Source organism: Cryptotermes secundus, unplaced genomic scaffold, assembly GCF_002891405.2.
Source record: "Cryptotermes secundus unplaced genomic scaffold, Csec_1.0 scaffold303, whole genome shotgun sequence".
Classification (NCBI taxonomy): Eukaryota; Metazoa; Arthropoda; class Insecta; order Blattodea; family Kalotermitidae; genus Cryptotermes; species Cryptotermes secundus.
In genome coordinates this window covers 75,311-89,842 of record NW_019726229.1, presented here as the reverse complement: position 1 = coordinate 89,842, position 14,532 = coordinate 75,311, and the positions used below count along the sequence as shown (strand labels likewise).

The 14,532-nt window shown below is 41.5% G+C and overlaps 1 protein-coding gene across 8 annotated transcripts in view; it reads left to right on the top strand.

Annotated features, from left to right (window-relative positions):
* LOC111864029 (nuclear hormone receptor FTZ-F1 beta) overlaps positions 1-14,532 on the top strand; it is a 220,060-nt gene that overhangs the window by 165,436 nt on the left and 40,092 nt on the right. For 7 of the 8 annotated variants that reach the window (XR_004512978.1, XM_023850967.2, XM_023850964.2 and 4 more), the window contains 2 exons: positions 11,254-11,286; positions 12,515-12,670. Coding sequence is in view for 7 of the 8 variants with exons in the window: in XM_023850967.2 (XP_023706735.1) it covers positions 11,254-11,286; positions 12,515-12,670 (189 nt within the window). In the remaining variant the exon portion in view is untranslated. The remainder of the gene's footprint in view (positions 1-11,253; positions 11,287-12,514; positions 12,671-14,532) is intronic. The other variant, XM_023850971.2, reaches the window with a different exon arrangement.

The following is a 14,532-nucleotide window of genomic DNA, read 5'->3' as shown; positions in this document are numbered from 1 at the left end:
GGCTCTGGGGCCCACCCAGTCCCCAATCCAGTGGGTACCGGGGGTAAAGCGGCCGGGGCGTGGAGCTGACCACTTACCTCCAACTAGTGCCGAGGTCAAGAAAATGTGGCTCTATACATCACTCCTCATTACTCCTTCATGGCGTAGTGCTTAATTAGTTAGGCACAGAGACAACTTTACCATTCCTTCAGTAACGCGCCCACTCGCTATAGGCGATATGCAAACTAGGCACTGACCTTAATATTGCTGTGTTGTGACGGTTTTAATAAAGAAATTGTACTTTTTTTTTTGTCAATCAGTATTTGAAGGCAAAAGTTTGAACTAGGAATTCCGAAATTATGCAGACGTCGAATTAAAAGAGTGTCATGTGTGTGTTGCAGAGAAGCGAAATGAGAAAGAGCACTTTAATTCGGATTTCGAAATTAATCCCATATCAGGGAGGCAAATCAAGCATGCTGAACTTTCAGTGTTAGGTGTGTACAGGGCGACCGTCTGTGATCTAGGGATCAGAGTTCCTGGCTACAGATCTAGAGGTCCCGGGTTCGATTCCCGGCGCTACCAGATTTTCTGAGAAGTAGTGGGTCTGGAACGGAGTCCACTCAGCCTCGTGAGGTTAATTGAGGAGCTATTTCAAGGAAGTAGGTGTGGAAAATCGAGATTAACGGTCTTGGGGATCCGTTGCGCTGATCACGGGACACCCTCTCTCAGCAAATTGGCACTAACTTCGCCGACAAGCGGCGGTCGCTCGGTCGCCCTAGTTCGCTTGCGGACTGCAGGCCGCGGAGTTTATTTTTATGTGTGTACAGGGCTAAGTGAAGGTCCTGTTGTCCTTTAGCTATAACCATATGATTATGGTCAGCCAGAGGGGCTGAAACATATTGTGAGGAACAAACAGTTAAATGTCTTACATAAATGTTGATAAATGGATTTGTAATTGCTAGTAAGTAGTACAATGGCCGCACCATAGCTCAAGCGGTTAGTCGCTGGCTTCTCACTGCGGCGGCCCAGGTTCGATCCCGGGTCTGTTGAAATGGGATTTATGGTGGAGAAAGAGGCGCTGGGGCAGGTTTTCTCCGAGTACTTCGGTTTCCCCTGTCAATCTTCATGTCACCAGTTGCTCCACAATCACCCTCACCTATCATCTGAGGCTGGTACAATAGGCCAGAAATGGCCGCAGTACAAGGGACTTAGTCCACCCCACTAGCAATTAAAAAAAAAAAACAAAAAAAGTATAATGCCCACATAAAAATCAACGATAGAGTGCATTTGTTATGTAAACTGTAAGGGAAAGTCGCCGGTTATGGCCTGGTCTCCGAATACCGTCCATGTCTATATTGCAGCCAGTAGCTGAAGCACTACTTGGTTAGTCAGTCACTAGGCAGCCATTATCAGTCTCTGAAGGGGTTGTGAAGGTGTGATGTTTTGATTTGTCGGGAAGGGTGTTTGAATTTTAAGGTAACCCAAACATTTTTGAACCGCTCAATACATATTGTATATATTTTCCTTAAGAAAGGTATTTACTTGGTCGTATAACTGAGAATAGTTACGGTATATATATTAAAATATATTTTAATCGTAGAGAGTAAACGCGTCGTTTACCGAAAGTAATGGCAGCCATATTTGAGAGTCGAGTGGAGCCAAGTATCGCCTGTCCAGCGAATGCTGTAGCTGTTATTTTGAACCTTTATTTTTCTTGTATATTTTATTAAGGTTTCGTCTTATGCTGATACTTAACGAAATGTTTTCGAAGTTATGAAGACGGTAAGCAACACTAAGAAATACTTGGAATTAGGAAGCTTTGACTTGACAGTCGTTGTTTGGTCCCCTGATTCCTAATGTCGCCAATAGCTTGTTTATTTATTGTCAGAATTGTTACATCACCTTTCTCGAAATCGAGATCTCTATGTTTGTATCATTTACATATACCATATGTACTACAGTTTTTCCCCACCTCTGTATACTGTTTTGTGTTCTCCGTTTTTATATGAAAGAAAAGCGAGGGGAGGTGATGTTAGGAAACTTCCTCATATTTGTTGTCCCTTAGAAATTGCATGTAGTTTAATCATAACATTACATTTTACACATCAGCATAAAGACGAGACAGCAGTAATACATATGGGGGGGTCATAATAGATATTAGTAGAATCATGTTGGGGATCATGACAGCGAACCTCACAAGGAACAAGCAGACATGCACTAACCCAGCCCAGTAAATTTAATTTCAGTAACAGTTGTGAAGAAAGACGATAATAAATACGCAATATACTGACTTTTATGCATATGGATTTCGTAGATACGCTGTAGCACGTACAAACTTGATTGAATATTGGATGATGAACTGTAACATTATTATGGCGATTTGGGCGAGATGGGAAATAGATCGACCTTGAGTTAGGTTTCTGTATGCTGTGATTTTATCTTGGTATTTTATCGGATGGCAGAGATAAACCGCGAAAGGTTTGTGAAATGCTCAGGTTCATTCATCTACAGAAAGTAATTTCTTTAGACCTTCATCCTAACTCCCCGTCCTCATTTCCTTTATTGATTTCGTGCTTCTTTCTCCGTTCATGTGGCACAACAAAAGCTGGTATTAATGGAAACTGCAGTCTCTTAAAATAATCACTGTGTTCTATAACTTGGTGTCAAGTCACTTTGTGGAATCGACACTTCCCCTCTGTTCCTGACTGATGCAAGTTAGACACGTGTTAAATTGTCAAACAGTCTCTTGATAATTAATCTTCAGCCCTTTAGAATAAATATCTTTCATGCACCAATTTTTTACTAAACTTTTAATTACACACGTGAATCATGTTGAAAGATATAACAGACTCGCGTAGTTGGAAACTAGCATAGTACTCTCTCTTTGAATAAAATTCGTTATAAATTCCGAGTGTAATACGGCATAACTCTAATCTGTGTCAAGTAGTTTACGTAAAGATCGCCCAAAATATGAGCTGTTACAGAACAACAGTCACCTCTATAAATGCCGTGTGTGAGACCGTAAGAGCTGTATCTTCAGCTGACGCACTCTTGATAGCTGGTTCACAGTTTTTCCTCTTAATTGGGATTTTTCATCTTTGCACCCACTTCCTTCGTCTTCAGATTTTCTGTCGTATATAATGTAATAGTTTCCGTAATTGTGATTATTTGATCTGTTAACTTCCGAGCAGTCATTTGGATCGCCTTCTCCGCAGTTTAATAAGTTCTTTGCGACACTGGACATTAGTGGCATACTCCGGCTTTAATGTCTGGTCTCCGTTCTTGAAAGATATAAGAGTTCTCTGTTCCTTGTATGATAATTTTATTCCTGCGCGTTTTGCATCCTTAAAGCAGTTTACCTTATTCTCGATGAAAGTGGACATTTGTCTTCGAACAGAGAAGTTTCTTTGATGCGTAATTTTAATAAGAGACTCAACCTGACATGATCATTCGTATCTTCTGTCTTTTTTAAAGATACACCAAAAACATACCTACTAAAGAAATGTTCGTTAAGTTTGTTGGTGATTGAATCTGGCATCATTTCACGACTCTTTCGCAGCTGTCTAAGTTATGTACCGCGCAGTGATAGGGTGGTTGAGCGAATGGTGGTGAATGTGGAAGGAAGTGGTCGTGGCCTGTTCTGAGACACCATCACAGTGTTTGTCCTGAGGAAGAGAAAGAAGTCGGCCACAAGAACCGGTTTAGTTTGAGATTTCGAAGGTGGTATGTCACGAAAGCGAAACAGGATTGCTTGTCACCCGACCTTGATGTTCGATGGGTTTCTGTTAGTGATATGTTTGTTTCCACTTGGCCTTATTGCCAAAGAGGGCCGAGGCCCCGTCTGTGTCATTGCGGATACCAGTAGGCGTGTAAAATCATTACAATATACCCACTTTCTTTGTCGTTACCACGCAGTGTTCTTGCCATGATGCGTGCCAGCGCAAACATCTTGGTCAACATTTTTTCTTTTGTTTTCTCGTGATCTCTTTTTGTGTGTGTGTGTGTGTGTGTGTGTGAGCATTGTATGGAAATCTTGGACTGCGGTGTCTGAGGTTGCTTTATTACAGACTGAAAGTGTTGGTTGTTTGGGTTGGTAGTCTTCAGTTGTTTAGGTGGGGTCATGATGGGCTGAATGCGATTTGTGCCCACAGAAATACTGTTGTTACGTTCTCTCGTCTGTTGACAAGTGGCGTAAGTTGGGCTTTGTCGGACTGTGCATACAATACAGCGCCTCCTTGCCTCATTTTCATCCCTAAACAAATGAAGTATTCGGATGCAAACAAACAGAAAAGTCGCACGTCCAATCGTGATCACGGAGCTGAGGAAAGTTATCTTCATTTCCATAAATAATTTAGTTTCTGACTTAAAGTCTAACACGCATTTAATCATCCCACCAAGACCCAACCAGCCGGCTTCTGCATACCAGAGAACATCACAGTTCTCAGATTCCATAGGTAAAGTTGGTAAAGTCCTTGTGCTTAACTGACCAAGCACTGCGCCATGAAGGTGTGTGGGAGAGTGGATACACAGTTGCTTTACCTCGGCACTAGTTCGAGGTGAGTCGTCAGCTCCACGCCCCGGCCGCCTACCTCCATGAACTCCGTTCACTTCGGTTTTTCTAAATCTTACACATTCGGTAGGACTCCTTGGGCGGGTGATCAGCTCGTCGCAAGGCTTCTACCTGTACACAAACACAGAAAAACGCACACAAACAAAGTAAACATCAGTGCCCTGAGTGGGATTCGAACCCACGATCCCGGTTTCCAAGCGAGCGAAGACAGTACGTGCCTTAGACCGCTGGGCTACCGTGACCGGCTACTGCAGATTTAGCTTGGTGTAATTCTGTGCGGTATTATGAACGAAGATGAACCTCCAGTTTATTTACAAGAGGATTGATTAGTTAGTGGAGCGAGTCATGCGATAGATTGTTACAAGCTAGCCTCACCAAACAGAGATTTGAACTGATAAATCTCTTAAATCCTTCCAGTTCCCCCCCCCCCAGATGCTCGTATACCAGTTCATATTTGTACGTTTCGGATGATAATAATTTTACCGCTTGCCCATAGAAAGTCTTCAGCTTCTCACGTGACATGATATCAGGGATTGACTGGATATATTTGTTTTCCCCTTTGGGCGAGAAACGGAAGGCTGTAATCGCGTAAGAGTCTTCAGGACCACATAGACTGTGCGCCATCTGTACATGAAAACGAAAGTACCTTTATATATTGGCTGTTTTTTAAAAGACGTGGAGTTGATGTGTGCTACGGATTTCCGTTCTGGCGATACTAGCCGTGATCCTGATCCTCGAAAGTATTGGCTGGTTCTAGTTGGCCTCTCAGCGGATAAGAATTTTGGCACGATTCCCAAACGACGCCGACGACGACGGCTTGCACTGGCACGTTGGCCTCCCCTTTCCTTGCTTTGTATCTTGTTTCCTTGGAATCTTTCGAGGTGCCGATGTCACAGAATTGCTCTTTAGCTATTCAAGTGTGTCGGTTCGTTTCTTTTTGCTACATTCAAGGTTCGAGGAGGTGATTTCAGCAGTACAGTTCTGACACAGGGATGCACAAATTTCAGAGCTCTTTTCAGAACAACTTTTAATCCGTTTTAAGTAAGACCATTTCGGCCGGTGATACAGACTACCGATCCGTTCTTAACACTGCATTGATACTGTCCTTCTGACGTAGAAATTATTAGATCTAGTGAAGCAAAAAGTACCATTATTACTAGCATTTATTCAGCAATTGCAAAAATTATTTTAATTGCCCTGAATTACATACTTTGAGCCTATTTTTTTCTTCTGCTAATGTCTAATGAAAACAGTAATAGCCACCAATTACGTCAAATATCACCCCCCCACCTCTTTGCTCATCACAAGTTGACGTGTCGTTGCTGTTTACAGTATGAAGAGTGTCCACACAATCGTGTTCATAAACCAGTCATAATTCTCTTTATGGTGCATGGTAGAGAAGAATGACCTTTACAATGTTTTTGTAGAAGATTTCAAATTCTTCGAATTCTCGAAAGTTATTTAATTTCGATATCCGAAGTAAACAGATCTTGCAGCTTTTAAGTATGCAAAATAGCTGAACATTCGACAACTTATATTCCTTTATTTTATAAGAAATACTTGAAATTTATCGAAAAATTCCGAAATTATGTAAATTTGAACATTTTTTTTGTTCTCAAAACAAGAAATCAACAGACATCACTTAGACTTGGCTCTCGAGCGTCACTGGAATCCCTACGTTTCCTAACCCAAGTCTGGTGCACATGTCTGTATAAATTTACGTTCAGTTCCAGCTGTTTATAATTGCCCCTTTTGGACACGTCTACCCACTATGGTATTGTGGTATATGTGAAACTTTATACCCACGCTCTTCAGTCAGTTCATAAATTTTAAACATGAGAAAGAATTTCATGTAACATATGTTTATGATTGGTTAACCTTAAGTTCTGTGAAAACACGAAAGAAATGATACTTCATATATGTACTTACATAGCACCTTGTATGTAGAGAAAATTTCTTCAGCGTGGCTACAACTGTAGATACACTAATTTTCAAAACCCCCTATAGATGTTTCGGTTCTGTTGTGTGCGGTAAAATTGATGGAATGAAGGTTGGCAGGGGAAACCGAAGTACTCGGAGAAAACTTCCCCACTTGCAACTTTGTCCACCACAAATCCCACATGACCTGACCCGTGCTGGAACCCCGGCCGCCGCGGTGGGAAGCCAGCGACTAACCGGCTGACCTATGATATGACGTATTACTTCCGTGTTAACATACTACAGATAGGTTTGTTTATTTATTTATTTGTCTCAGGGCACTGAAACTTTGTGTATATGTAATTATGTGGAGGATTTCGTGACTGTTGGCATTCATTCGGTCAAACTCTGAAAGAAGGTCGCTAGATTCGCCATACGAGATACTGTGTTCAACACAGAACTTTTCACTGGCAGGGTTGTTAGCGCAAGGTATGACTTGCTCTGGTTCCAGGACTAGCGTCATTTAAGTAGAGTGGTTATATTGCAGCCTTTTTCTGATTTGGGGCAAACGAGGTACTTGATGTTCTTATGCGAGACAACGCACCCACCTCCGGCGTCCCTCCACGAACAGAGAGCACCACGAACTGCAATTTCATTCAGTCATTCGGAACTCTGATATGCGTCACGGCAACAGCGAGTGCTTGTAATGCACGTTATTTTTAAGCGGAGGCTTGTACAGCTGGGGTCATGACTCCCGGTTAAAATTAATTAAATCTGAAGAGTGACGCAGTGTTCATAGATAGCCAGTAGGAAGCTCTGTGCTTTCACGGTCACGGGCGTGTTGTGTTAGCTTTGTCATTTGCGTTCATTTGTCTGTCCGTCCTTGCTTCTACTTTTGTAAGATTCCTACCAAACTGAATGATTCTTGATAACTTGAGAGACCTTATTTTAGTTTATGGATCAGATATGGACGTAATGGGGTACTCCTTTTCAAGAACACTCAAAACTCAGTTTATAACTAACTCCATGGAGTTGATATATTGAGAAGGTCATTTTAAAATTGTACTGGTCTTTTATGGATCTGTAAATTTCATTAACGTGTTCAGAAACCCGCCTATGGCCTCTAATCCTGAGAGGCTGAATCCAGTCCACACATTTTAAAGGAACCGACAAAATATTATTCATTTACACATGATGACCTCTCTTTAACTTGACCACCATTAAGTTTTGTATCTTGTCCACTGCACATTTTATGCTGTGGTTTTGTAGATGCCTTGACCTTTCCATGTCAGACAGAAAAATGATTTTTCTATACTAGTCTGTACAAATGAAAGAGTGTCCACAAATTTGCCCCTTGTAAGAACTTGCCAAAACACCCTTTCTGCTCTTCTTTTGCGATCAGTGGACAATGGAGTTCTCACAGTATACTCGTAAAGTACAGTGAACCCTTCTGTTAATGACATGGTAGTAATATTTGGATTGCGACGGGCTGATCTCTCGTCCAAGGAGTCCTACCGACTGTGTATACAAAGAAAATCTGTGATTTTAGTCCGCAAGCTAACTATACCGACCGAGCGACCGCCGCTTGTCGGCGAATTTTAGTGCCAGCTTTAGCGGATAGAGGGTGTCGCGTGGTCAGCGCAACAAATCCCCGTTAATTTCGGTTTTCTAGGCCGGATCCGCTATTTCCTTGAAATAGCTCCTCAATTATCCTCACGAGGCTGAGTGGACCCCGTTCCAGATCCAGTACTTCTCAGAAAAAAATCTTGTAGAGCCGGGAATCGAACACGGACCTGTGGATCTGTAGCCAGAAACTCTGACCAATAGACCACAGAGGCGGTGTGTATAGGATCAAGAAACTGAAAATGCGGCGAAAGGCCAACAAAGAGCATTAGAGCCATGGATGGATAGTAATATTTGGAGCCGATCACAGTGGCCACGCGATCTGAGACCATGGACAGTCTTCACTCGCTCGAACGCTTGGGATCGTGTTTTCGAATCCCACTCAAGGCATGGATGTCTGTGTGCATTTATTCTGTGTTTGTGTTCTGTGTGTAGGTAGCAGCCTCGCGACAGGCTGATTCCCCGTCCAAGGAGTCATACCGACTGTGTATAGGATTAAGAAACTGAAAAAGCGGCCATTGTTCAACAAAGGACTGTAGAGCCATAGACAGATAGTAATATTTGGAATTTCCGTTGGACTGCTGGCAGTCTCCCAATTTTTCGATCTGTGGTTCTTAACCAACTGTCTGTAGATGAAGAGATTTTGCACTTCCAAAGAAAGTCCAGTCACTGCAGTCATGTCATAGGTTTCATTGTGTACTGGTAAATAATGAATAGGATGGAACGTGTTTCAGACATATTTTATGACTACAGCGAACGTTTTATATTACATATTTCTTCTTTGTACTGCACACATCGCTTCACTGAATGGGTGTGCCGACCCTGTAGGAGCGTATTTCCATTGCCCTCACGCACTCTTGATGAATGCAATGAAATGTCGGCAGGCTGTTGCACCTTGTGTCATTGTTTGTTTTGCTGCTGTTGGTACTTTCGGTCTTGCTTTCTCGCTACGTGACGGAAAGTACAAAAGAGAGAACGAACCATTCGATTGCAGTAAAATCGTCCCTTTCCCTGAAGAAAACAAGAAGTCCAGTGGAGAAATGACTAAGACGTGCCTCACGTATCAGCTAAAATTGTTATCATTCGTAAACCGTTTCTTTTTGTATGTGTTTATGAACTTACATGATGCAACACTCGCATCATGAATGTGACATGCCCAGAAAACTAGGGTCGTTAATGTGCAATTGTGGGTGTCGGCCAGTGACTAATATCGGTACTGAATCATCTGTGCGATAGAATTTTTCAAATGTTCACGTACGAATTAAATTAATTTAATTCGTAAAGGCCGCGCCATAGCTCAAGCGGTTAGTCGCTGGCTTCCCACCGCGGCGGCCCGGGTTCGAACCCGGGCCGCCGCGGTGGGAAGCCAGCGACTAACCGCTTGAGCTATGGCGCGGCCTTTACGAATTAAATTAATTTAATTCGTAAAGGCCGCGCCATAGCTCAAGCGGTTAGTCGCTGGCTTCCCACCGCGGCGGCCCGGGTTCGAACCCGGGCCGCCGCGGTGGGAAGCCAGCGACTAACCGCTTGAGCTATGGCGCGGCCTTTACGAATTAAATTAACTGTTAAACATTATAAAGTATATTGCCTTTACTTCCATTATAGATAGTCGTATTTAAATATAAAGTACAGTTGCAAGGGACCGGAGCGCTTTCTCTCCTCCACAGCGTCTAGACACGCTGTTGGGCCCCTTGAGATCAGCTCATTCTAAGGGGCCGAACTGAGTAGGCCTCTTCCTTCTTCACCTGAAGACCGAAACAGATGCAGTTTCCGAAACGTGTTGTTTTCTATTTCCTAGAATTCCAGATGATGAAAAAAAGTCTAAAAACCAAGTAATTCTGTGACCAAATTCTGTTACTTGACATCATATAGATTTATCGATATAACCGAATAACCCTATGTGAAACCTGATTCTGACATTGCGTTTCTCAGTCATAACCAAGGTGTGAACAAAACATGAATGAACACATTCAGAATCTTTCAGAGAATGATGCTAAATAGAACCACAAACTAAGCACATGTTCCGTATTATTAAACCCACAGTATACCTTTAGTGCCAGGCACATTGGCCGTGCAATGCAAGGCATGAACTGTCTTCACCTGGTTGAAGACTGGAGCTGTGGGTTTTAATCCAATTCGAGACGTGGACGATTGTCTGCGTTTATTCTGTGTTTGTGTTGTCCTGTCTTAGTAGTGGCCTTGTGACAGCCTGATCACCCATCCAAGGAGTCCTGCCAGCTGTCTGTAAGATTAAGAAACTGGAGTAAAACAAAACGTTTCACAGTTGCCCTGTGCTCCAAAGGGAGCAACATGAAATAATGAATGAAAGATACCAGCAGCAGTGGATTTGATTCATCTGGCTCATAATGGACATTGATGATAGGCTCTTGTTTTGTACACAGTAAAAAACCCTTTGGTTCCATGAAAGGTGGAGAATTTCTTGACAAGCTGGCTGGTTTGTCTTCTTGAGGAACTTTGCTCCATGGAGTTTGTTGTGTCAGTTGCAGAACATTAAATTGTGAGCTGAAAATGATTGAGGAGGAAGGACTTCTACTTGGTACTGAGTTGTACTAGAAAACCCAGATCTCATCATCAATTACAATTTTCTTTTTGAGAGGCCCGCAGAAATTTATTTCCTTCTCCATTTTTGACCCTTTCTTAATCTTTTGGCATCATCTCTACATAGACTTCCTTAATTTCTCAGACCCTCAGTCACAATGACTCTATGACAGTACTCATCACCTGACTTCTGAGCAGCCAGTAAACTGCATCATAGTTTTGCTACTTGATCCACTCGTGTCACATTCAGATTAGCTGTTGAAGCCGTCATATGGCCCTGTCTTATGTCATCTTTAACATCTTCCTTCCCCTTTAAGAAATAAGTTATACAGAAATGTGTTCTTTGTACCTTTTTTTTTTCTTTTTTATAAACTTACTTAAAAACATTTTATAAATCATTCTGTTAACAGTAATTATCAGAGCTCATATACTGGCACCATCAAGAATCTCCTGTAGTTGTATTGTCTGATCACAAGGATGAGGATTTCATATGCACGTGCTTATTAATTAAATGCATTAAAATTAATAATCCCTTAATTTTTAATGTTATATTTTAGCGTCCTGTTGCACTGATTTAAGTTCATGATTTTAATTTTTTATTTCAGGAAAAACTATCAAGTATTATCAGTCTTGCAATGGTGAGTAGATAACAATTGCTGTATTCATATTATTCATTTAGTCTTCCCCCCCCCCGCCCTTTCCATCTCATCCACCTTCACCTTAAAATGGATCCATTATCTTCCTTTGAAACATCAGCAAGCTTCTACCAGACTACACAGTGTCACATTCCAGAATACAGTTGTGCTTTTTATTGCTCATTTTTTAGTCTGCCTTTGAGAATTACTCCAAATAATGGTCTAAGAAATTTCACAGTATAGTATTACAATTGCTGTTTGTATCTCATAACTGATGATTGACTTTTGAAATATTATATTAACTTTTTGAATGTAGTAATTATAATCCTGAATACACAAGGACTGAGTTATTCTATTTCTGTGTGTCATTATAAACATGTAAATTTTGGATTGACCTAGTGATATTTTGGTAGCCAGGATAGCATTGGTATAGCAACTGGCTATGGGCTGGACGACCGAGATGTCAGAGTTCGAGTCTCAGTAAGGTCAAGAATTTCCTCTTCTCCATGTTGTCCAGATTGGCTCTGGGGTCCACCCAACCTCCTATCCAGTGGGTACCAGGGGCTCTTTCCCCCCGGCTAAAGTGGCATAGTGCGTGAAGCTGACCACTGACCTCCAGCTAGTGCTGAGGTGAAGAAAATGTGGATGTATACATCCATTGGCCCATTTGCCTTCATGGCGTAGTACTTAATTAGTTAAGCACAGGGACAACTTCCCCCCCCCTTGGCACTACAGCCCCAGTGGGCCTAGGCCTTACTCCATGAACTTCTCCGTTCACTTAGGTTTTTCTTGATCCTACACATTCGGTAGGACTCCTTGGGTGGGTGATCAGCTTGTCGCAAGGCCTCTACCCAGGGACAACTTTACCTTTTTTTTTTTCTTTCCTTGGCACTGCAGTCCCAGTGGGCCTAGGCGTACCTCCATGAACTTCTCTGTTCACTTCGGTTTTCTAGATCTTACACATTCGGTAGGACTCCTTGGGCGTGTGATCAGCTCGTCGCAAGATCTCTACCTGTACACAAACACAGAAAAACGCACACACACAAACTAAACATCCATGCCCTTAGTGGGATTCGAACCATGATCCCAGTTTCCAAGCGAGCGAAGACAGTACATGCCTTAGACCGCTTGGCTACCGTGACTGGCCAGCTTTATCTTTACCTAGTGATATTTTATTATCGATAAAATCATTTGATAGGTTTTTGAAATTGAAATTATTTTTTTGTTTCAGGGTCTGTGGTCTCTGGGCAAGGTGTGGTGCAATCCACCGGAAAGTGTGACTTGTCTGGAGGTAACACGGGGGTTGGGGGGATGACAATGCCCATTGAAGATGAGGAGGATGATGTCTCAGGCTCTGATGGGGAAGTCAGTAAGATAGATTTTACAGGTACGTTGGTGAGAGGCATTTTTGTTTCCCCTTCATCTTATGAAACTTGATATCTGACTTAAAATAACAGTGTTTACCATTCTTCAGGCTTTACTGTTGTATCAGTGGCCCTCTGCCCAGTAGCTGTGTTGTAACTTGTGAATGATTCATTATGTGTCTGGCCAGGTCAGTCATTTGCCATGCAGAACATCCTAATGTTTATTGGTGTTAGAACATTGGATTAGCAATAGAAATAAATACTGATGTGAAAAGCATGTACAAGGACTAGTGTGGGGAGACTGCAGTATGCAACTGCTAAACGTGTAAGCCTATAATTATAATTTAAGAAGGCATCACTTGCTAATGCATTGTGCAGTTTTGGTAAATCATCATGCCATCTGAAACAGTATTTCAGATAGAACATAAAAGTTGGTTTGCAAAAATGTAAGAATTATAATTTGTGTTCTCATGATGTAAGAGGCAGGTTAATTTGCATGGAATGAAATAGAATGCTTTTCTTTTTTTGGATTTGTTTTTGTGTTCTGTATATTATTACTTGAGAAACTGTATTGGGTTAATATTACTAGTAAAGTTTCTTCATAAAAAGTGAATCATAGGTACATTTTTTATTGAGAGTAATCAACATTGTAGATGTAAAAGAAGTGGCATAATTTTGTCTATCTGAAGGGGGGGGAGATTAGGGAAAAATCGAATAGGATTCCAAAAAAGAAAGAATGAAATGGAATAGGATTTTCTGTTATCCTGCATTGTTTTTTTATATTGACTATAAGGAGAATTTAGTTATGAAATTCCGCAGAAAATGGAAGGAAATTATGAGAACATACTCCCATTTGAAACAGAGCTGCAGTTGTAAGCAGTGTGTCATTTGGAGGGGAATGTAGTGGGCTAATAAACAGAATATGGTTCCTATAATTTTTCTAGAGGGACCATCAATAGCATGTTGTATCAGAGTCAGTTACTATTAGCATCATAGAATGAATTTGATGCTTTACCATGCTATTTCATATGTGTACTCAAAATATCTATATGAAATTAATTATAACATTACAATGTGAATGCCTCAATTATATCACCGGGCATACTCGTAGTATATAGATAGCAGGGAGAATATTTGGCAGCTGTGCCAGAATATGGCTTTTCCTCTATCCTATCTCCATTGATTGCTGCCTTTCCTACCCAGCAGTAACACTGTAGGGTGCAGGTTGCTGGGTCCTTTGCAGGACACATATTCTAGAAATAATGCTATTGTATTAAGACACAGGATCCATAATCCTTGCTCTCAGGGCACACCAGACACCAGCTTCTATGTTATGGAGTGGAACTTTGTGCATAAGATGTGTATTTCCCATATTCCACTATTCGTTTTTTGGTTTCCATGTCCAAATAAAATAAAGCATCTTCTGAAAATTGTGAACTCAGGATGAAGTTTGCCATCATGAATTGACTGAAATTGTCAGATACAGAAATTATTGGTTGTATTTCAGCAGAAAATTATAACTCTGTGTGTGTGTGTGTGTTGGGGGAGGGGTTCAATTTATAATGCTATCAGGATCTCGTATAGTGTTAAATAGAAGGATGGTTGGTGAATAATAAATTGGAAAGGATTTGGAAGGAAGCAGCCCTTGGCCTTATCAAGGTACTGTTCCAGAATTTCTCTGAAGGGTCTGAGGGAAACCATGTAAAACTTGAGGATAGCTGGTGTCCTGGCTGAGATTCAAATGTAGGATCCCCCAAATACAAGTCTTTCAAAAATTGACCTTGTACTAACTTGCTCAGCGACAACTGTGGTTCTGTAATGTAATAGTTCCTGTAATTTTGGTGCAGTCTTTGCAGTTCAGTGTGATATTCCTGTTATTTCATGT